Here is a 23940-nt window from a genome sequence, read left to right on the forward strand (position 1 = left end):
CCACCCCGCCCCAGTCTCCGCTCACCCCCCGCTCCCGGCGGCGCTCCTCACGGCGTCACCGCCCCCCGGCCGCACTCGGAGCCCCTGTCACGGCGCCCGTCACGGAGCGGTTGGGGTCGGGAGGGACCTTCAACATCACCGAGTTCCGACCCCCCCGCCCTGGGCAGGGACACACCTCCCACCGGCCCCATCCAGCCTGGCCTTGGACACCTCCAGGGATGGGGCAGCCACAGCTTCTCTGGGCAATCTGGGCCAGGCTCTCACCACCCTCACAGCAAAGAATTTCTTCCAAATACCTAATCTAAATCTCCCCTCTTTCAGTTTGAAGCCAATACCCCTCATCCTATCAGTACATGCCTATAGAACAAATCCCTCCCTGTCTTCCCTGTAAGCCCCCTCCAGATACTGCAGGGTGTCTCCCTTTCTCTTCTCCAGGCTGAACAACCCCAGGTCTCTCAGCCTGTCCTCACGGGAGAGGTGCTCCATCCCTCTCATCATCTTCACAGCCCCCTCTACACCCATTCCAACAGGTCCGTGTCCTTCCTGTGCTGAGGGCTCCAGAGCTGGACACAGCACTCCAGGTGGGGTCTCACCAGAGCAGAGTAGAGGGGCAGAATCACCTCCCTTGACATGCTGGCCACACTGCTTTTGATGCAGCCCAGAATGTGGTTGGCTTTCTGGGCTGTGAGCACACATTGTTGACTCATGTCCAGCTTTTCATCCACCACTACTCCCAAGCCCTTCTCAGGAAGGCTGCTCTCAGTCCCTTCATCTCCCAGCCTCTATTGATAGCAGGGGTCACCCTGACCCAGCTGCAGGACCTGCACTTGGCCTTGTTGAGGTTCACACAGGCCCAACTCTCAAGCCTGCCCAGGTTCCTCGGGACATCATCCTGTCCCCCTGGATGGCATCCCATCCCTCAGACGTATCAACCACACCACACAGCTTGGTGTCATCTGCAAACTTGCTGAGGGTGCGTATCTAGAGCGTCTAGACTAAGTGCTTATCTAGAGGTATCTAGACCAAGTGCAATTAGCTCAATTCCATGATTAAAAATATCATTTACTAGCTATATCCTCCTCCTTTTGGTAGCAAACTCACATGCATCAATTTCTCCTTTCACTGTTAAGGGAGACAAACTTCAAATCCTTCCCCATAGTTCTTTTCAGAACCCTTTTGATCTCTGAGGACCACTTCTTTGATTCTGGTGATCATACTTAAATATCCTTCTCTAATTCCAGTAAAAAGTCACCGCGGAAACCTTGCTGGACAAATTCAGCGATAGCAGGTCAACTCATCAAAAAAGGAAAATCCAACTTTCAAAATAACTCCCACTCTTCCTACTATTTTCTAAGGCAACATCTTGTCAGCAGTCATAATCTCATCATTGCAATCACAGATTCATTATTTATCTATGCATAATTAGTTGTCGATAATTAGGGTATAGATAACGTCTGTTTCCAGATTTAACATGATGCTTCTCATAACTGAGTCCTAAGAAGATGATGTTTGAATTGGCTTCACTGCTGGTACACGCACACTGAGATCTCCCCCAAATTTACTTACTCCCATTGCCGCTTACTGAGGCTTCGGCAAAGGTACCTCTCACCTCCAAGTCACCATAGCTCACGCAGAAGTTTCAGGGGAAATTATTCCTCCTGTTGTTCCCACCCGTTTCCCCCACAAAGATGGCATTGTCCTCTGCTGACTGCAATCCTTTGGAACCCACTCAAAGCCCAGCACATCCAACAGCCTTGCTCAACTTGAGCATCTGCAGAACTCATGCTGGAGCCTTGGAAAGCTACAGGTCTCCTTCTCCTACCAAACAAGGTTGAGTGGCGATACTTTTTAAAATTTTTATATATACATATATAAATCATTTTTTTTAAAAAGCAAACCACACAGCTTCTTAAATTCGGGCTATTAGAGCAGAATAACATTTAGTTTAATAAAAGCACTGTGCCTTCCTGTTGTGACACAGTGCCTGCTGCTGGCCTGTCTTCCAGCTCTCCCCGAAGCACCAGCACCATTACTGGGAGACAGCTGGTCGATTCCGAGCACACCAGTACAGCTGAACCCGACAACTGAGTCTTATAACAGGGCGTGATGTTTTACCAGCACTAGAACCTCTTTCACGAACGCCTTTAAGAACTTAAAGGGGTCTTTGCAGGTCAAACGCTCAGCCTGCCAATTCAGACAGGATAGGCACAAATTGCCCTAAATTTTAATATTCCTCAGCGGAGTCCTTGTTACCTCAACTCCTCGTTGTCACGGGTAGCAGGTGAGCGGTGGTGCAGCCGATGCCGTAACTCATCGTGGTGGGTTGCCCCCCACCAGCAGCCAGACCCCCCCACCCAGCCGCTCTCTCACCCCCCCTCCTCAGCAGGACGGGGGGGGGCAGTAAGATGGAAAGCCCCGTGGGTCGGAAGGAAGACAGGACAACTGTTCTCACGGGTGAAACAGACTTGACTCGGGGGAATTTCATTTATTCCCCATTAAAATTAGATGGGGAGAGACAAAGACAAAAGTGAAAACACTTCTCCCCCTCCCTCCCCTCCTTCCCACGCTCAGCTTCACTCCCCCATTCCCGACTCCTCTGCCTCCCCCCACCCCCAGGGGCACGGCGGGATGGGGAATGGGGCTCAGTCCATAACAGCTCCTCTCTGCGCTCCTTCCTCCCCACACATCTGCCCTGGGCCAGCGTGGGTCCTTCCCAAGGGCTGCACTCCTTCAGGATAAACCTGCTCCTGCCCAGGCTCCTCCAGGAATCTCTGCTCCGGAGCCTGGAGCACCTCCTCCTCCTCCTCCTCCTCCTCTCACCTCCTTCCCTGCAGGGCCCTTCCTCTCACTTTTTTCCCCTCACTCCTCCTGTCTCATGTTTTTACTCTTTCTTAAATACCTTTCCCCTGAGGCTCCCCCACCGCAGCTGCGCTCATTCTGAAGCTGAGGAAGGGAAAAGCTTGGATGAATCCACCATCAAGGGAGGACCACGAAGCACCAAGGCCATGCGGGCGTGAAAGGCAAATGCAGCCTTCGGCAGAAAGCAGAGTTATTTCCAGGGAGGGAAGGAAACACTGGGGTAACACAAGGTACTGAGAAAACTTTACATGAAATCCTATGTACAGCCCTAAGCCACCAACGTTTAAGAAAAAGGAATTTAAGAGGGGAAAAAGTGGCAAATAAAAAGTATTAGGATGGCTAGGAGAAGAAAACAGCAGAATGATTTCTACTCATGAATTCGCAAAAATGCCTCCAAGGGTAAAAAATAATTATGTAAGGTAAAAAGGCAATGCGAATACAAGAATAAATTATTGTGAATCAGAATACACTGTAGGCTTTTTCAACCTTGGGCTCTTTTAGCTTGGGACTAAAACAGGTCCTCAAACTTGTCCTCAACCAGCCTCGCAGTGATAATTAAACCAACATGCTGGTGAGAAAAAGATAAGAGCTAAAGCATCAGACCATCTACATAGTCAGTGTCCACCTGCAGCCTGGTCAGCACTCCACGGAGTAACAACCAGTCTCGGCTACCTTATCCCAAACCCTCCTAATTTGTTTCATATTTATTTCTCACAACTCCTAAGTAAGGCTACTGCTGCTTTCCAGGGTACACTTTCCTCTTGTAAACATGACCCACAAGACGATCAAGCCCATGTTAGATGCTCCATGTCTACTCTACACGATCACTTCTCTGTACTTCTGTAGTTTGCCGGCATAGCTTGGTTTTTCAAGGTTATCATAGTTATCACCTTGATTTTCTCTTAAAAGATCCTGCCAGCAGAACTGCACGGTCCACAAATGTAGGAACGTCAACAGACTACCTTGTACAAAATTAGTCCTGTCTCAGGTATATTTTTTTCCCCCCCGGTCGGTGCAAACCCCCCACACTTAAACTTCTGTGAGCACAGCTTTGGTGACAAAATGCAGTGGCAAAGCGCTTTTGGCACCAGAAGTAGCAAAGCAGGAGAAGGAAGCTGCAGAGCTATGTAGCGGTATAAAAGTCAGGCTGAGTGAATACCTGGAGCTGCCACAACCGATTTTCAGAACTAAAACAATGCACGAGTCTGTGCAGTAAATGCCAGAGAACATACTGGTGACAGCATCAGCTTGTGCAGCACTCGACTGTGAGCTCAGCATTGCAAGCAGCAGAGACAGCTAAAAAGAGAACCGTATGAGGAAATGATCATTTGAGACCAGAAGTAATACATCCTTTACCTGATAAAGCCCATATGAAATTCCTACTCTCCCTGCTCAGGTCACATCCGTAAGGACTCAGAAGTGACCCCAGCCATCAGAACACACACACACAGAGAACAGCAAGGACAGGCATAGCCAGTGTCCTTGCTGCCACCGTCTTTGTAGACACGTAAGCAGGACCCACTCCTTTCATAGAATCGTCTAGGTTGGAAGGGACCTTCAAGATCATCTAGTCCAACCATCAACCTAACTCTGACAAAAAAAATAAATAAGAAATAAGCAATAAAAAAAATAATCACTCAACCATATTCCTGAGGACCATGTCTACCTGTCTTGTGAACACCTCCAGGGATGGTGCCTCAATCACTTCCCTGGGCAGCCTGTTCCAATGCTGGATAACCCTTTCAGTGAAGAAATGTTTCCTAATATCCAATCTAAACCTCCCCTGGCGCAACTTGAGGCCATTTCCCCTTGTCCTATCACCTGTGACTTGGGAGACAAGACCAACCCCCACTTCTCTACACCCCCCCTTCAGGTAGTTATGGAGCGCGATAAGGTCTCCCCTCAGCCTCCTCTTCTTCAGACTGAATAACCCCAGCTCCCTCAGCCTCTCCTCATAAGACTTACTCTCCAGATCCCTCACCAGCTTCATTGCCCTTCTCTGGACCTGCTCCAGCACCATAATGTCTTTTCCTTTCAAGCTAGACCTGCCTGCCACCCTGAACACCGTCACATCCTTGCACGTCTGCTGCCTCGTTATCTTTCTCCTTCCACCTCGCTCAGCGCCGCTTTACTTACAGAAAAGAAAGGCACGACGTTTGTTTCTGCTCCGTGACACTACCACTAGCAGAACACACTAATTAGTCAATCGGATCCAGAGCATGCAATGTCTCTGCTAACACTGGAAACCCATCTGGGGGCTGACAACGAGAGCAACAAGCATAATTTGCTTAATTAATGACTGCCACTAATTTTTTTGTTGTTCCAAATTATCAACTTAAATACCAATGCCATGACACAAGATCAAAAGATCATAATTGCTGAACAGCACTGTCAGTAAGTGTGCTTTGATACTTTTCTGGGAACACGGTAACAACTACTAAGTAAAATATATTTACCTATTAATGAAAAACATCTGAATAGCAAAACACGAATAACATTGAAATTCCTTTTACAGATCAGTTTCACAAAAAAAAAAAAAAAGGACTTTATTCATACAAATACTATTATGCATTGTTCTTTTCATCCCCATCTGTATCCACACACATTCCATGGTTAGTAGAGCTTTACACACAAACGTCTTACTTCTGCTTCAATTAATCTTGGGGACTCCACCGCAGCGGCAGCCAGCAAAATTATGCCAACCAGTTGCTTGCACAGTGGATTCTTAGAAGAATAATTAAAATGCCAGAAACAATGCTATCTTCCTTTAGCTCGCTAATGCTAAAACGCATCAGGAATTAATTCCTGCAAAGCGCCACGCAAGACACACACATTTAAGGCTTAGAATTGCGTTTTGTTATTTAGCAACGAGACACGTTTGGTTTGGTTTTTAAATTAAGGTAGCTCTTGCTAAACCACAAACGAAGGTACCAAATGAAGTGTCTTCACAGTTAGAGCCTAATGCAAAAACAGACAACACATTTCAAATAGGTGAGCCAGAAGGGTCATTTCCATGTGATACTTTTTAACTGGTTTAATAAATACTTACACGTAGCACAGCTTCTAGGGTTTTAGTTATGTAACTAAACATATTTATGTTACTAATGCGTTAAATGTTGGTGAATGACATTGGTTTACAAGTTTTATAGCTATTTCCATAGATACAACACTACCTTTGTCATGTTTAACAGAAGATTCCAAAATAAACAAGTCATCTTTTTAGTGCAGGCACTGCAAAAACAAATAGCAAGTAAAAAATAATAGGTATTACTTTTATCAGTAAATGAAACTCACAGAAGACAATTATTCAATAAAATAACTTTTATTTATGTACACAGTGTAAAGTACCATTCAGCAAACGTTATATTGTACAAGAGCAGACTGGAATTTGCTTAACACTTCTAAATTCACTTTAAGCGGGAGTCTCCCTGAGGTTAAGAAAGGTGGCTTATAACTACACGTGACATCAACATTTAATCAGAGTTACCAGGAAAGAGCAAAAAAACCTGAAAGATTTGGACACGGGCATTTAGCGGAAGAAGGGCCCAACAGTACATGCTGGAAACTATAAAAGACATCATTGTGGTAATGTGACTGCTGCAAGATCATGACCAGTTCTGCAAGTAAGGAAAAATCTTGTAGAAAAACTGCTGGGTGGGAGGGGAAACAATGACAGACTTTGGAAAAACATAAGACAGGAGACAAATGGAAGCAAACACAAACTGATTTCGGAACGCTGTATGAAGACAGTAAGAACCAGATGCCTGGCCAGGGTGTCTTAGATCAGATGCTTTTCTTTTTAAAAAAACAAAAAACAAACCCACAACAAAAACAAAACGAACAAAAAAAACCCAAACAAAAAAAGACCACCAAACACCCCCCATCAAACTTCATTGTTTGTATTGGGTTCTTTGGTTTTGTTTTGCTTTTTTTTAAAGAAAAAAAAAAAAAGCTTTAGCCAGAAAGGTGACACCAACAGCACTCCTTGAATAAGCCTGTCCAACAAGGCAGCAGGATGAAGTCTCCAATAGTCACCTAGGCAAACAAAAAAAATCACCCAAAAACATATTATGCAAGAGTTTTCCAAATCACAGCAGCAGCACACCCTGTGACTGGATCCAGCCACTCCTGAAGCTGACTGTGGATTTTTCTACATCAGATTGCAGATGCGGCCTTACAAAACAGGGCTGGGATTAGTTTCACATTAATAAAATTTATAAACAAACTATGGCTAGTCTACCTTTGGGTTGAAAAGCAGCACTTGGTTATAAGAGTAATTAGACACCAAACCCCTCAGTTAGAGAACCTTATCAGTCTTGTTTCAGAGTGATAAGGTTAGAGAACCTTATCAGTCTTGTTTCAGAGCAGTGAGACAGTCATCCACAATCATAAACCAGAAAATCCTCTTGAAGGGAGCAGCCCAAAGGTGGTGAAGAAAACACTCAAGCATAAAAAAAAAAAAAAAAAAAAAAAAAAAAAAAAAAGAGAGGCTCAGTGTAACGGAATCGGTAACTCCAACTCCAGGCCATCAAGATGAAGAAGAAAGATGAAGCCTCTATTTTTATGTCCTGCTGTATTTCTAGCTAGACTGTGAAATCCCCTCACCCCCCAAACCAACAGAAATAAACTGAGTGCTGCTGTTTGCTTTATTGCATCGCTCTCTTGTTCTCGCAGGTCTAGCAGTGTTTAGGTTAACAGGTGCTCTTAGGTATTAAGAATTATATAGTTGAGACATGCAGAAGGTTTTTAAGATATGCCATAACAGTCTCTGCGTGAAAAAACTCACACTAAGGTGCACACTAAAAAGATTGCATTGTGATAAAAAATACTTTTAATGAAAGATTTAAAATCCACTTAATAACATTATACAAATTAATAATACAAAATATTAAACTTTAGAATTCTGGTGCCACTGACATAACCATCCACCTGTCTGCTTGGATCACACCTAATCTCTTTTATCCGTCCCAAATTCACTACTAACCCCAATCCTCCACATTGTTTTACTTTAGCATATAGAAACTTCACCTCCTTTAGCCAGCCGCTGTAAGAATTACACACTTGGTTAAACTTATTTCTCTTCTGAAGCTTCCATTTTCTGTCAGGATTATTCAGAATTCTGCAGCTCGGATGTTTAAAATTATTACCTTGCCTCATTCAATCCAAACCTTTAAGTTTTAAGGCGCACAGAGCACACCATCATTTTGTTATCTGGTGACTTCTCCTCTGCCTTCCCCCTGCAAGTGAGGTTTGGATTCTGCAAGACATGCGTTTGGATCATATGTCGGGGTTCTGTTTCTGAGGAATTCATCCCTCCGCTTTATTCTAAAGTACTTTTAACATTACTCTCTCACTCACACAACCCCTCAGGAGAGGTACAAAGTTTTCAGCCTGAGAGAACCCTTTTTTCTATAGGATGGCATCCAGACAGGCCACACTGCCAAAAGGCATTGCAACCTCATTCGGGCCGGCTTAGAAATAATAAGGTAGCTCAAAATTTAAATTTTCTCTACCAAGCATCAGCAGAATAGCAGATAGTGTTACTGTGTAAAATTACTATGACCCTCTCAGCCCAGATTTGGATGGGCAATTTCAGACATTCACCACTTTGTTATTATCAAGAAGATCTGGCTATACGTTTGTGCCATAGCAGTAAGAAGTTTCCTCCCCCTCACAGAGCAGCCATTCAACTCTGTGCTCACACAAAGTGAATGAGGGAACACAGCAAGCTGCCCACCAGCTTCCTCCCTTCACTCAGAACAAAATCCAAAACATTCTCACCAAAAATTAATAAAATGGGGTTGTTTACACCAGTGCTTCGCTTACATACTTAAAACAGTATGCTCCACCACAGACCAGTACGCAAAGCCTCTAACACATGCCTTGAGCTAAAATTCTTCACAGCTTGGGCTTGCCCCATCATATCACTTTGGGAAATAAATCTGTGTGGCAGTCATGTCACACCACATGACAAAGTTTCCAATGAGGGGCTTTTTATCTCACTAGTTCAGTGTGTCAAAACTAATGAGTATTTGTCATTCTCCTGCCACTAGGTGTCACTCTCTTCTATCGCGACCTTTATACCACCATCCGCCGTCCAAAATTTCACCCAGCAAGCGTCAGACCAATACTATTAGTGGGAGAACATCCACCAAAATTTGCCAATCCCCTCCTATCTAAAAAGCAATCCTATTCCTTAGGTCAGGGAAACACTTAGTGATGTGGCAGATAAAGCACAAAGGATTGTTAGTGTCCCTTTATACGTTCTTCAAAGTAAAATAAAAATACTAAAAGAACAACTGAACTCCTAAAGGGGGTGATACGGGCCTTCCTCCACAGGGGAGTCATCTCAGTTTCTAAAACCCTCTATAAGGAAGAGAATTTCCAAAATAACCGGTGGAACTAATTGCACGACCACTCATGTGGGACCTACAAGGAAAATAACTTTACCAATCAACCAGCAGCTTTTCCAGGACGAAAGAGTCAAACGTTCCATTGTTGCCTCTTGTATTTAATTGATGTCAAGTCCAGAAGGGACTGATTACCTGACTGGACAGCCAGTATAACGAATGCCTCCATGCCTATGTGCTTGTTTGTGGTTGATATGAACTCATCCCATACTGAGGGCAACCTGGAAACTACAACTCACTTTGACAGTGAACACTCAATTGATTATCTTCCTCAAGTGCACTTAAAACAAACAAACAAAAAAACACAACAAAAACATCCAAACCCCAGCCATGACTACATTCTACCACTGACCAATTCAGCCATTTGGAATGACTTAATCGCACACAGAACTAGGTACCTGTGCATACCTAACTTGGGTCATAACTGATCTTCATGAACAACAGAATTTCCAGTGTCAGCATCTCCGACACACGTGAAATAGGATTCAAGCTAAACTTGATTCAAGCTGAGCTTAATAGACAACTGTTAAGCCATTTTGAAGCATTAGGACAAAGGATACCGTTAGGGAGCATGTGTCTACTAAATCATGAAATACTGTCCAAATGACAAAACTGTTGGTGTAATTGATAACTAAGAGGTTGAAGATCTTACACATATGCACATATGAATCACAAATAATGCTTTTAAATACTTCTGGTGCTTACAGAATAATACCAGCAAAGAATCACTGTGTTAACGAGCTTCTTGCAAAAGCTTCTAGTTCATGGGCAAAGAACTACTTTGCATTGTATTCTTCCGCTACCCCATTAGTAAACAGCTGTTTCGGTATTATATCCTCTTCTTTTGATGTGTTTCACCATTTAATTTCCCATTTTCCGTTGCTTTATTTTCAAAATTCCAGTCAGTTGGGCTGAGGAGTTGCAGAGTTTTTTTGTATGTCCAGTATGGGTTAAGTATTAGTGTAACAGCAAATAATCCCGAGAATAAAACAATAAAATGAAGAAGTCCCAGATTTTCCATCACAGAATTCCAATTGAAAATACACACCCACCACATGTGGTAAGTAAGAATCATGCGGCAGTGAAACAGGTGGATCATCACCCACTGATTTGCCTTCCAGAAAAAGGTATTAGCACAGCCAGCCTAGAAAAACAAGAACAGAAAGTATGCAGAAGTGAGATTGTTACTTCAAGATAAGGCACTGAGGAATCTGTAGAACTAATGCAAATACTCAGCTTTCACACACACACACACTCTCAGCCATTTTTTCCACGTAGAACGATGATATTCCACGCGCACACAGCAAACAAACTCAGCATGAATCTATACCATCTCACAGCATCACACAGAAATCTATGTGGAGGACTACAGAAATACCCTCCCGACAAAAGCAGGCATCGCAATAACGTGGATCACAGTTAGATGAACGCAGTTTTGCCGAAAAGCTACCTAGACAAACCATACAGATTACCAATGGATAAGCGAAATGCATGGAAACTGCTACCAACATCATTTGAAAATTACCATGTTCTTACCTTTAGAAGCATCCAGGAAATGCACGTTGAGGGAGTACTCATCTCCAGCAACATTCCCATCAAAGGCAGATAATGTCCAGATTTCACATTGATTACTAGACCAGCCAAGCCACCAAAAGCAAGCAAGTGATGGACTACCAAGAACACATCAAATGTTCTAAAAATAATGTTGGACATGTGAACGGCTACATTTTCAAGCAAGAAAAATCCAGCAGCTATTAAACAGTTAAACCAACTCCACTTTTGCTGTGAATACACTTTGTCAGCATGAAAAACAGGATCTATGAGCAAAGCCCATAATCCAGCAACACAGCTCTGAAGTCCAAACACACCACGTGTGACCGCCATATTCCAAAACACCTTCTCCTTTGCATACAAGGCACGATAAGTGGTACTTTTCCATGAAGACAACCAGTGAGACAGAAGAAATACTCCCAGGTAGATTAAAAAACCAGCAGCTAAAAACGTCAAACGAACTTCCCATAAAAGATAGTCCCAGTCAAAAATGGTCCCAAACACCGGATCATCATTTGTAGGATTCATGTCTTCTTTTTTACAGAGCAAAGCCTTGCAAAGGGGCTTGACACTTCTCACGTGCACTACAGTCTCCTTTATGCCTACTCAGCCTCTGCTATTATGCAAACCAGAAACCATGAACTCTTCTTTTCCATCTGGAACAAAGGAAAAAAAAAAAAAAAAAGTGAATTAATGTCATCCATGTACATCTCATACAGAGAACTCACTTCCACTGTAGTTATGACTGTGGTCCTGTTGCCATTAGGCACTGCTATCCCGAAGGCAGGTACACAGACGTGTTTAAAATTAACAATTGGCCTGCAAAATCTGTACTAGTACTAAGTAATGCACAGAAATGAAAGCTGAAGAGGGCAAAGGAGGAAGGTGAGAAAGAGGAAGAGAAAATACAAGCAGCAACCTCTGTTTTCTTACTTATGAAACTTGTGTTTCAGCAGCAGTGTGTGGTTATTCTCCTAATCCATTATTCTACTCGCCTGCTTTTCCCTCGCTGATTTTTTACCACATGCTACAGCTTTGGGTGCAATTCAGAATCTCAAATACGGATCTGGGACATAAAACTACGAAAACTTAATCCAGTAAGCAGGACCACTTATGATCCTGAGAGCCCGTTTCTGTGTATCTCAAAACAAGACTTGCAATCAGTTTCTGAACACTAAGTCACTTTCCAACAGAAAACATATTCCAAAAATGCAAGAAGAGTATGGAATGCAGACAAGCAACATCAATATGTATTATTAACAACATTAGTGTAATTAACTGAACAGCCCAGCAGTAAGTGCCTCAAGTTAACTGAAACTTCCTGAACACACTGGAGTTCAAAAACACAAGATTTGTGGGGAGGGAAGAGCCAAATAATACTGAAATATTTGAATGCCAGCTGATTTGATGAACGATGTATGTGACATCAACATGACTGCTGGGCCCACTGCAGCCTGCAAATGCTGAGAAGCACAATACATTTGGAAGCTGGGTGGGAGCGAGATGAAAAAAACACCACAACCACTGAATACACAGCCACTGCTGAGATGACAGAATGGCCTGAGTTGGAAGGGGCCTTAAAGATCATCGAGTTCCAACCCCCCTGCCATGGGCAGGGACACCTCCCACTAGAGCAGGTTGCTCAAAGCCCCATCCAGCCTGGCCTTGGACACTTCCAGGGATGGGGCATCTACAACCTCTCCGCTCGAGCCTTGCTTCACCGTGCCACAAATGCCACCACGGCAACCCAGATCCCGTAGGGACCTGCTCACCCTGGCCTCTGCTCTCGCAGATGCCCCCTCTCCCGCTCCAGGCCGGGGTCCCAGTAGGAGCCTGCTAGCCCCGGTCCCGTGGCCCCACGCCTGACAGGACCGACAGGAAGGCGAACTCACGGCAGCCCCACTCCCTCGTCCCCCATCATTTCCCGGGGAAAACACATTAATCCGACAGCACGGACAGGCCCTGAACAGCGCAACCCGCCGCGGCTCCAGCAGGGCCGTGACAGCTCCTCCGGCCCCACACACACACCGGCAGCAACACTCCCCCCCACGCCCCGGCCCGGCCCCGCGGCCGCCGAGCCCCTCACGGGCCGCCCCGAGCCCTCGGTCACTCCCGTCGCTCCTCACCCACAGCGCTCCCCGCGATGGCGGACCGGCCCTTCCCGTCTCCCGGGAACCGCCCCGTGCTCGGCAGCCCGCCTTCACCGGCCTCCCGGGAGCGCCCGCTCCGACCCGACCCGGGAGGCCTGACCCGCCGCCGTTCCCACAACAACCGCCCTCAGCCGGGCGGCCGCCATACGCCTCTCCCCCCACCCTCTGCGCATGCGCCGCCGGCACCAACCACCGGGCGCCGCGGGGGGGGTGGGCGGGAGGCCGCGGACTGTACCACTTGGGCGGCGCGGCGGGGGGCGCATGCGCGGCCGTACCCCCCGGGCCCGCGGAGCCGCCTCAGGCAGGGCGGGAGGCGCTGGGGTGTGTGTAAAGTGTTTTTCTTCACCGAACAGCCGGCCCGTCACCACCACTGAAAAATTAGTAATATTTAACAGATGCCTGATCAACGATATTAAAAAAAAAAAAAGAAGTAGCAGCCATGCCGTAGCCAACACCTTTGCCGTAATTACGCAGTTTCATTAAAAGGCAGCAAATCATTAAGTGGGTGTCACGGGAGCTCTGCTGCGTGATTTTCTCCATACTTGTGAAAATCGGTGCTGTCATCCCGGTGATTCAGCCCGGCTGAATCCTGCGGGCATCACCGGGGCAGGTCTGCCAAAACCACCCCACAGCCCCACGCCCGGGACTTCCTCACAGAAAGGGTTCCTCACCAAAAGGGTCATCAAACGCTGACCCAAGCTGCCCAGGGAAGCAGAAGTATTTAAAAGACTTAAAAGACGGGTAGATATGCTGAGGGACATGGTTTCGTGGTGGTTTTGGCGGAGTTAGGTTGATGGTTGGATGCAATGATCTTAAAGGCCACTTCCAACCTGGACAATTCCATGGTTGTGTGATCTAGTGTGGCTTCGGCACTCCTGACTGGCAGGAACTGCAAGTTTCACCAGGGAAAAGCCCAGTCCCACAACAGACCAGGCAATTCCACCGAAGAGCAACTAAAAAATAAAAATCAAGCCACAACTTCTCTTACACTGGCCTAGAATAGCTGAAATCCTAAACTGGGTCTACTTGTGGTGAGAGACCCAAGCTGGGAGATCAGTCCTGGAAGCCTGAGGGTTTCCAGCTGGGGAGAGGGAAGTGTCACCATTCCCTGTGGGGGGCTGGGTCCTGCCACAGCAGCAGGATAGCTGGGCGGGAGGGGGTTTGTGCGCTTGCTTTTAATTGCTAATGTGATAAACCTGTCCCTGATGGACGCCCTGAGCTCTGTGAAAAGCAAGATCTGTTGATATGCCACCTCAGCGGTTTAGATAGGGGCAGCCAGCCCCGTATCCCTTTTCCATAAGCCAGCTGCTTATGGAAAAACCTCTGGGAACAAAGCATGTCTCCTTTTAACGTGCTGGGTGTGAGGCATTACACCTTCCCTCCGAGGTCCTCTACAGACAGCCCCAAGGGACACCAGGGTTTGGCTGGTGCCATGGCCACACACCCAGACACTGCCTGTCTGTCACCGGGGTGAGTCACCTGCCACTTCCCACCAGCAACCCCATCTCTGCCCAGGAGGCCCAGCTCAGCAGCAAATGCAGGGCAAGAAACCTCAGCCAAAATGCTTATTTCATGCAGGGAAGAACACTTGTGATCAAGTGACAGACATCCTGATGACACAGGCTGGCAAGTTGGTCTTGTCGACAGAAGGATTCATCGTTGCAGAAAAGTATATTTGTTCCAAGGCTTTGGGATACAGTCAGAGCCGTTTGATAACCCTGAAGGGGAAAAGGGGCTGTAGGGCCTGAGAGATGCTAAGTAGAAGATTTGGAGGAACTGTCACTAGAGAAGTACTTCCTAGCTGGTGGTCAATATTCATTTAATAACCTCTGTTCTCTAACAGATGCTGGACCTCTCCAGGGTAACATGAAAAGGATGAGAAGGCTGAACAAGCAAAAACTGGGCAAGCTGTTGTCGGAAGGAGTTGCTGTCCCAAGTAACATGACGGGACTGATGCACTAAGGGCATGTGTTCTAGCTTCCTCTAATTTTATTTTTCCCATAGCTGTCTTTAAAGAATTCCTTTGAATTGTAGCACCTTGAGGCAGGAGATTTTTTTACTTACGTATAAGGAACTGTGATCACACTGTGAAAAACAAGATCACAGACAGGCTGCTGTCTTTCTTGGGGATTTTCCTTGTCTTCGCTACCTGCCTTGCTATCTCAGTCGTAATCTCATTTTTTAATTACTACCAGCTATACCCATGGTGTAATAGTTTAGTGTAACTTTCTGAAACTACTGATACTACAACCGTACTTAATGACAACTTTTTAATAGGTGCCTCATTATGGTAATTATGATCACTTCAGGTATTTCAAAATAGTTCTTCCTGCAGTGAGGCTCATCTTCCATACTGTGTCACATTCAGTTCTCTTTTTTACACCCATTCTGTCTGGATGCTACAGTAGGCCCTGTCCAAAGCTAAATTTCCTGACTGTTGGCACCATCTCAATTTGGAAGACTTTCTTGGCATCTTCAGAACGTGGCTGGAAGAGCAAAGAGCACCTCCAGGCAGGGAGCCCTGCCTGCAGTCTGGATGATCCACTCCTTAAAGCTAAAAGGCCATTTATACTGGTTTGGTGATGCTTGCCTGCAGTCAAGAATGGAACAGGATTTTTTGCACTTCGCAATAGCTGTGTTTTGTTGCCTCAATGGCTACATCTATACAGCCCCTCATGGGGGGGCTGCCTTTTACTTTGAAAAGCGGTGGCTACATCCCAGCTGCCCTTTGAATATTTTTTGGTGCACACCTATCTCCCAAAATATCCATAGAAATGTTGGCTACAGAAGGTCGCTTTGACCAGACTCCTGCTTCAAATGGGACCAATGCCCACTATCGAGGAACCATCTAGAAAGTCCTAGTTGGCACAAGTCAAACTTTTTTCAGGTAGCATACTAATAATTAAATATTGCCTGCAGTAATCAATCAGTGTCTCCTCTGTTGTATTCTCAAAGCTGATGATAGTTAAAAACATCTTTAGTTCTATAATTTTTTTTTTTCTTCATTCCCCAAGTTGGAGTGCCGTGATCCCAAGTCCTTCTCCTGCTCCCTGTACTTTCAGAAGTGGACAAGTACCCTCTCGGTGGTGTGAGAGCACCTCAAGGCAGGGGCTTAGGAGATATGCATGGAGGACACAAGGCCAACCACTGAGACCTTCAGAGAGAGGGGAGGCTGCAGTTTGTGCAGGGGCTGCAGGGTGACTGTCACAGGACACGTATGAGAGCTTGTGTGTGTGCGTGTGGTGAATAGAATATAAGCAACTGGTGCTTCTATTGCCATTGGCAGTAAGTTGGGAAATGTGTTTTAGGGGTGGGTTGAGAAAGGAGTTTCAGTCTCATTATCAAATTAAGCCATCCATTGCAAACAGCTGTTTGTCCCGTAAAGATTTGCCTTGGACCCGTGGGGGCAGAAGAATCCAGAATAAGCCACCCTGAATTCTGCCTTCTTCTATGGCAAAAGAGGGGAGTTTTCTGACTGCAGGAGAGATGGTGAAGTGGCCAGAAATTATCTGTGGCAGCAGCAAAGGGATGGAGATTGGAAAGAATTCTGCCTGATGAGGCTGTTGTCTGATCATTTTATAGGTCTCTCTCATCCTCTGAATGAACAAAAGTTACTGCCTTAGGTTATTTTCATTCTTTTTTTTGATTCCAAAATATCAAAAACTTGTAGTCAGTGATACTGTATGTTGAACTAAGTTCTATGAGTATAAATAAAACCTGAGCTGGTCATCTTCCCAGTAGAGGATGAAAGGTTTACTGCTACTTTAAAAGTCGTTGATTTCTCAAAAGGTTTTAGCCCTCTCTCCCCAAAGTTTTAGAAAAACTTGCATATTTACAGACACAGATCCATGCATATATACAAAACTTGTGCTGACCCATCACATAATCATATATTTTCAGTGGCATGCTCCTTGAATTCTTTTTTTTTTTAAAACTGAAATTTGCTCCTTTGCCACCTACTAATCTGCAGTCGGCATTCAAATCTGTGGGAGCCTTACTACTAATTGTGGGAGCTCTGCTTCAGGTCTGTGGGAGGTTTACTACATGTCCGCCTCAAGGAACTCCGAGGCAATACCAAATGTGTAATCTCGCTTTGGTAATGTTTTACACACACTCTCAAAAGTTTTCCTGATTCTTGTCCAACAGGTACTTATGCAGTATCCCTACATGCAAACTACAGTTATTCCAAGGAGCACTTTGAACATGCTTGTTTAAGGCATTTTCCTCTCAGCTAATAGGAAGCATACTTGACTTCTTTCAGAAAACCTGTATTACAAGGCTTTCATGTGTGCCAAGGATTCAGAAAGTCTTTAGATTGCATAACATATTCATCTCCCCAGGCTGGTGTGCTTTCCTCAGGACTTGGAGATCACCACTAGTTTCTACAAACTCAATTTCTATTTCACTTATGGTCAGTTTTAAATGAGTTAATCAACTCCTTATGCTCCAGAATAGACGGTGATAATAGTTGCACTTGATGTTCTCAAAATTTTGAAAAACTCAGATTTGCTGAGCATCCAGACTTTAAGCAACCAGTTGTGAGAAATAGTGTCGTATATCCCAGACTCACTAAATAAGCTCTCCTGGGTGTAGACACAGTTCAGGATGTTTGTCATACCCATGCTGACCCTGTGACGTCTGGCCGTTCCCTGTACACTGCTTAATTGGACCTCACCAAGTACAGCCTTTGGGCAATTATTCCTTCAGTATTTCCTCCCTTCTCATTCTTTTACTACTATTGAAGGGAAGATATCCTACCCCTTTTTTCTTCTAATCCTAATTTATTTCTATTTTGTTACAAGACACTCTCAAGGTCCCTCCTTGGTCCAACCATTTCTCTCAAGAATTTCTCTAAATCTCAACTTCTCTTTCCCACCAGCCCTGCAGTTAATCTGTAATGCGTAAGATGTTGCTGCTTCACCTCTTCTTTATCTTCTTAAGTTCACACCTCCCTGTAAAGCCTTCTTACTCTCTTTCCATTTCGCAAGCTTCTCTTTATCTTCCATAATACATACTGCCTAAATGTATATAATCACATACTTTTTTCTCTCTCTCTTCTCCATAACCCTATTAATAGAGCCCTGGCCAGCCAATGCCTCTTTATGCTCCTCTCTGAGATTTTCACCTCCTAGTGCCCAGCATCACTGGTGATACTATAAACACTTTTTTTTTTTTTTTTCACCCCATAGGAATAATAAATAAGAATAATACTGACTGTATCCGGTCCTGGATGTGAGTTCCTCAGTTGCTCCTGGTTGGCTTCAGGTGAATAGCATGAGGTGACGATGCAAGCTTGGGTTCGCAGCTGAACCTTTTTATTCCTCCCTCACCGATCTGCATGTCTTAACAATGTTCACTGGAACAAGTTACTCTGCCTTAGTATTTAGGCTCTTGCTTCACAGCTGTAGTCATGAACTTTAGTCTAACTGGTGTTTCAGGTTTACCCAGAATCTCTAGTCCTTCTTTCTCATTTCTCACACAGGTGCCTCCAGTGCCTCTTCAGGAATCAAAGGAAAATCCTGTGTCTGTCTCATGGAATATACGCTTATCATTTTGGAGTTTTATTTAGCTCCAGGTAGTCTCACCTGAATAGAAATGAGGGACTTTACCAGCAGGAAAATGATGTTGTCAAGTTAGAGCAGCCAGTGACTAGCTTACCAGTGGGTCTCTAGTAAGGGTTTGATCCCAGATTACTACCTCAGACCATCTTTAAGTTGTATCTGTAGGCACCTTCCTCCTGTGGAAACTGAGATGAAGTCAAGGACCTTACAATTACTGCTTGGCAATGGTGGGCAGCAACCAGGAACATTTCTGTGGCCTCAGTCAGTAATCTAATGAGTGTACTTTTGGGAATTTCAGTAAAATGACAGCAAATCCATCATATTGGCAAGGTTCTCAACAGCTTAAATGGCTTCTTGGAATAAGCAGTCCATAAGCAGTAAAAGGGGTGGGAGGTGACAAGCTATTTTCCTGTTTTCAGCTTTGTCCAAGTGGAAACGTTCCGGTATTTCACAAGTTGCTGTACTGTGCAATAATGACAACAGCACAAAGCAACAACAAATATTAGAAATACAGAAAAAATTGAAAGAAAAATTATTTTGTTAAAGCATTTTGCTAGAGATAGTTGGGAGCAATGTAAGATATGTTTGAAACAGTAGCTGAGAATGAGCTGTCATGGCAGAATATTCTAGACTTGCAAAAGATGGAAATCCTTTTGTATGTAGTCTATTTAAATTTATTTAGAATAAGAAGATTTTAACCATTTACTTCAGATATTCATAAAAATAAATTCTACAAACCCATATTAACATAACTAAACAGCAGTTATCCAGTCTTTTAAAATGTTTAATACAGTTTTTAATTTCACTAAGCCTCTGGTGCTGAAAAACCTTCCTAATACCTCCTTCCTCTCCAAAGTTAGCATCAAGAGTCAAGCATTTGGCAAGCCACAAATCTGTCAGAGTGTTAAATGAGCCTAGAGTTTTCATCACAGTCTGCTATTTGCTGCATTAGAGCAACTCTGTGGTGTGCTGAAACAGACGGCATCACCCTGCACATGACCACTGAATTGATTTATACCAATACATGGTCAGGCCCTGTGGGGGCTTTTTCCATTTCTTTGTATTCCATCCTTCCTGAATTTTCACTTTCAGTAAAATGTAAACTGGCCTTTACAGGATTTCACTAGACTCTTGCATTCTACAGTAGCTTTGTCAGACAGTTTATTTGAAAGGTAAAACTCAAGGCCTTCCATTCACAAGAGTCATACCCACAGAAAGGAAAGAATATATTTCAAAATGGAAAGGAAAGAGAAATGTGGCAGAGAATTCTCTGCCAAGTTATTTTCTCCTATTTCTTGCAAGCTTAATCAAAACCCTACTGAAATAAATCATAACAGGGTTACGGATATAACCCATTATAGTAGCTTTAGAATATTTTAAGGAGATTTTAAGGAAAACACACAATCAACAAATGATAAAATTTAAAAGAAGTAAGGTTTTATGTAGTCTTACCCTTTGCACAACAGCCCACAGGAGATTTTCATAGTACCTTTTGAACCAGTTGGCCAGTTTCATCTGAAGTAAATATGTTCTAAAAAGTTTCATAAAATTCAGTAGCAAGGAGCTCCCAGTTAGTACCCCTGCAAAGAAAGGCTGCACCACAAAAAAAAAACCCAAACACAGTTCTCTATCTCGTTTGGCTACAGGCCCATCAGTTATCACAGATAGTCCAAAACCAACAGCACCTCCCCAGATGCAGCCACAGGGGCAGCTCACTCTGCACGTCGCCAAGGACCATGCGAGACAGCCGGGAGTAATGGGTTATGGAAGTATAAGAGAAATTTATGGCAGAAAAATCACAGGAAACAAGTTTCCCTTGCCTTGCTCTTTCAGAACAATTTGATTTTGCGATTGGTAATGGCTATTCAGAGGCACAAACAGGCTTTTCAAGCCTATGTTCTCAGAAAAGTTCACACCCAACTTTGTAAAGATTTCAGTGGGATTTCTCCCAGTGAAAAACATGAGTGAGTCTTTGTGGACTGAGGCTGTAATCTGTTAAATCCGAAAGTAAGTACTTCCTCACATTCAAAGGGTTAGGATGCAGCACAGCCCCACTGCTAACCAGTAGGCTATGGGAGGAGCCAGTTTTTAGGGGTCTGAAGGCTAAGCTGTGCTACAGTTGCATCCCCACCCTCCCTTCTTTGAGAATGATGGTGCTTTATCCGTTTACTAGGTGCACACAGTATGTCAGAGATGGGTTTCGGTTACTGTTTGTTGCATCCTTTTATTTCAGGAGACTTAGGCATTTGAAAATGCAGCACAAAGAAAAATCAGAATATATTCTGAATAGTTTTGCATTTTTACACTGATAGAGACTCATAAACAAAGCAGGCTTTGGTGTAATGATTAACTTCTTAGTAGACACTGTTTTCTCACTTGACAACTTCCCTAAGAGTGAAGTCAGCATGGTTTTCTTGTTCTCGAAAAAAGGATCCCCATTTTATAAATATTTGTTTTAACTGATTCTTAGTCTTCCTATACCTCCTAATAAATTACTTTGCAATCAATTTTATTAAGGAAAAAGCCTCCCTGACAGTTACAGTAGGGGTCTTTGCTGTAACCAGAGTACATTTTTTTCTACAAAGGTGACAGTCTGGACTGAACTTCATCCTGAAGTTGCTATTTTTGTCAGTCAGCAGAAAACTAATTCCTGCTTACAGGAACTACAGAAATCAATGGCCCTAATTCTTTACCAGTTATTTGAAAAAGAAAACCACCACCACCACCAGCCCTTCCCCCTCCCCAGTCAGGCATATCTTGTGTATAAGGAATCGAAATGAAATAAATGTCTGAAAAAAAGAGAACAAACTGAAAGCAGAAGCAGCCAATTAATTAGTCGTCAACCGTGTTATAAGGAGACAGTTTTCACAGTGGCAAGGTTCAGGATCTCTGCTGTTCCAGCATCTCCAATGGATAGGCCATTATCAGAAACTAGATTTTAGCAGCCAAGTAATTCTAATTCTGATTCGGTCTTGAGGCAATTCCAGGTTTCCTAAGGGACAAATAAAAGATCTCCCACGAAATGTTTTTCCAGCTCAGGAACAGAAAGGGGTGAAAAGGCCGTGCAGAATGAAACCTCCCTTAAGGTCTTTCAGCAGGAGCGAGCTCACTTTTCCCTATAAAATGACAACTAAATTTACTTACACTACCAGAAATCAAACAGACTACCAAGGAGACAGCAGGTGTGCTCATGAAATCGTTTTATGAGAGCTTGCTGAACATCCCACCCTTCAGCACATATAAAGGGACTCTGCACTGACAAGGCAATAGATTTCCGTTTGCGAAGGTTATAGTTTCATTCTGCTGAAGTCACTGGATTTAAAACTGCATGCCAAGAGAATCAGATTAATCATTACCACTGCTGAAGAGGGTAAACTCAAAGACAAAAAAAATACTGTGAGTACTTCAGAATGACAGATTTCTGGGGCAATCTGATCATCGACAACATGTTGCAACAGCAATAAGTAATAAAATACCAACTTTGCCTGAAGCCCAAACATAAGGATTCAGATACACACTTCTTTTCCCCCATTTAAGTTGTTATACATTCCTCATTCTCTGTGTTGTTTTCAGTACAGATCTGGCATTGGTAGTTGGAAGCAGCATGAAAGAACTGAATACGTTGGCCATAGCAACAAATCGCCTAAGTGCAATCTCTTAAATGAAGTTTCTGTGACTTGAGTTATTGTGACTTGAAAACTCACTGTCTGTCACAGAAGGTGATTTTTTAATGAACGGACCTGAAGAATGGAAATGAGAAAATACCTCCAGCTTCTTCCAAAGTAACAGTCAGGAATGAGTTCAAGTACTAATTAGAGTGGTACTGCTGCATAATAAGAAGTCACAATATGATCAAGGCCAGTGTCTTTAGAAGTGAGTGGGAAGTGAGTAAGAACAAAGAAGGGAGCTTTCAGAGTGCTCGATGGGCAAATTAAAATTCAGCATTAATGGGGAGTTATGCAGATTAGACTGGGATAGGTAGAAGCTGCCAGAAGAAAATCCTACTTCCTATTGTGCTCCTTATTTTCGAGAGATGAGAAATCAAGCAAAAATAAGGCTGGAGCACATCTTCCCTCCAAGATCTGGCTGTGCTAGCAGAAGCTGTTGTCTTCAGCTGAACACTTCTCCTCTCCCCCACCATCCAGGGTGCAGCTTACTGCCCCTTCTAGTCTGCTCCTGAGCTGTTTATATGCCCGTCCAAGTGAGCTGGGCTACTTTGAACAGTAACCTTTTTCTAACCTGTCACATTTAGCTCTGTGTAGGTAAGGAATAATTCCATAAGCAGCTCAGCTAACAGCTGGGAGGGAACTACAGCATCTGGCAGGAGAGCCATAATGGCCTTCTTGCTGACATAGCCTGGAGCTGGAGAAGGAGCTGTGTCCATTATCTGGCTCTCCACAATTAGTGGTGGCTTCCATGACTGCCATTTGGCACAATTTCATATGCGAAAGATTCATAAAGCATCAGGCCTTAATGGCAGCAAAAACAACATAAGAGCTTTGGAAAAGAGAAATCCTGGAGGAAACCTGTAGCCCATAGACCTTAAGTGAGGTCAGAGTGTGATGTGGCTATAATTGGCAAGAGAAAAAAACCCCAACATTACACCAAATGCAAAATAGCATGTTGTTTGGCCAAAACTAGCAGCAAATTGTCTTCTCTCTGAAAATACAATTCCTATTACCTATATATGCCAAATGGGAGGCCAGCAGCTGCTAGCAAATAACTAATGAAAGAGAACTAGCAAACTGTAATAGAAGTGTTGGGTGAAATCCTATTGCTGAGAGTAGTCCGTATAAACATTCCAGCATGGTGCAATGCTGTTGTCCACTTCCCAGAGCTTCAGTGTGTCGTTTGGTGTATAAGAACGGGATATACCTTCCCTGCTAAGAAACGGCCCTTCTGCAAACTAAAGCTGAGTTGTCTTGGATGACACACGGTCATCAGCTGTGTAGGTGAAAGACAGGTCACTATGCTGATCTCTCCGAAATGCTGAGATGTAGCTTCAAGTTACAGCACGCTACTTAACACTACCTAATGCTCCCAAGCCCCCAGAAAACCAATTATTATTGTCATTTGACACACAGTCACAGAGAGGTTAAGTGAATCACCCCCAGCCAAAAATAAGGTGAAGTGATGATGCGGCTTTGGAAATGCCCGACTGTGAGCTTAACAGGAGGCACCCTTAGATATATATTATCTTGACGAATGAGCACATTGTTCCCAGGCTGTGCTGCAGTGCATTTTAAAAGGTGCAACAGTAATAAATCTGTCATGGGACACCTCTGGGTAGGATGTAGTTACAGTCCCAAATAATGTCACCTTCTTTGTAATCCTCTTGGATGACGGTGCCAGTGAAGATGTCCCTATCTGATGGTAGTGTGACCTCCATGAGGGCTTGCTGACAAAGGT

At 44.1% G+C, this 23940-nt stretch overlaps 1 protein-coding gene and 1 long non-coding RNA gene across 3 annotated transcripts; both read right to left on the reverse strand.

Annotated features, from left to right (window-relative positions):
• Positions 1-6165: 6165 nt before the first annotated feature.
• On the reverse strand, positions 6166-7348 carry LOC106892075. Its single transcript, XR_001412817.1, has 2 exons — positions 7204-7348; positions 6166-7165 (listed from the first exon to the last, which is right to left on the reverse strand). It is a non-coding gene; the product is annotated as an uncharacterized LOC106892075 (long non-coding RNA).
• Positions 7349-7667: 319 nt separating this feature from the next.
• Positions 7668-20100, reverse strand: CLN8 (ceroid-lipofuscinosis, neuronal 8). Of its 2 annotated transcripts, none has more exons than XM_014948980.1 (3): positions 19984-20100; positions 10806-11476; positions 7668-10413 (listed from the first exon to the last, which is right to left on the reverse strand). In XM_014948980.1, exons 2-3 carry the CDS (start codon positions 11346-11348, stop codon positions 10099-10101), a joined length of 858 nt encoding a protein of 285 aa, XP_014804466.1. In that variant the 5' UTR covers positions 11349-11476; positions 19984-20100; the 3' UTR covers positions 7668-10098. The 2 variants fall into 2 exon arrangements, with proteins under 2 accessions (XP_014804466.1, XP_014804465.1); XM_014948979.1 differs by lacking the exon at positions 19984-20100 and adding an exon at positions 12947-13123.
• Positions 20101-23940: the final 3840 nt, after the last annotated feature.

This window comes from Calidris pugnax, unplaced genomic scaffold (assembly GCF_001431845.1).
Source record: "Calidris pugnax isolate Ruff unplaced genomic scaffold, ASM143184v1 scaffold141, whole genome shotgun sequence".
Taxonomy (NCBI): domain Eukaryota; kingdom Metazoa; phylum Chordata; class Aves; order Charadriiformes; family Scolopacidae; genus Calidris; species Calidris pugnax.

Coding starts and splice junctions, on each gene's coding strand:
- CLN8 (XM_014948980.1), bottom strand. CDS start 11,348: ATGAATCCTACAAATGATGATCCGGTGTTTGGGACCATTTTTGACTGG. Junction 10,414..10,805: donor TTTCCTGGATGCTTCTAAAG/GTAAGAACATGG, acceptor TTGTTTTTCTAG/GCTGGCTGTGCTAATACCTT.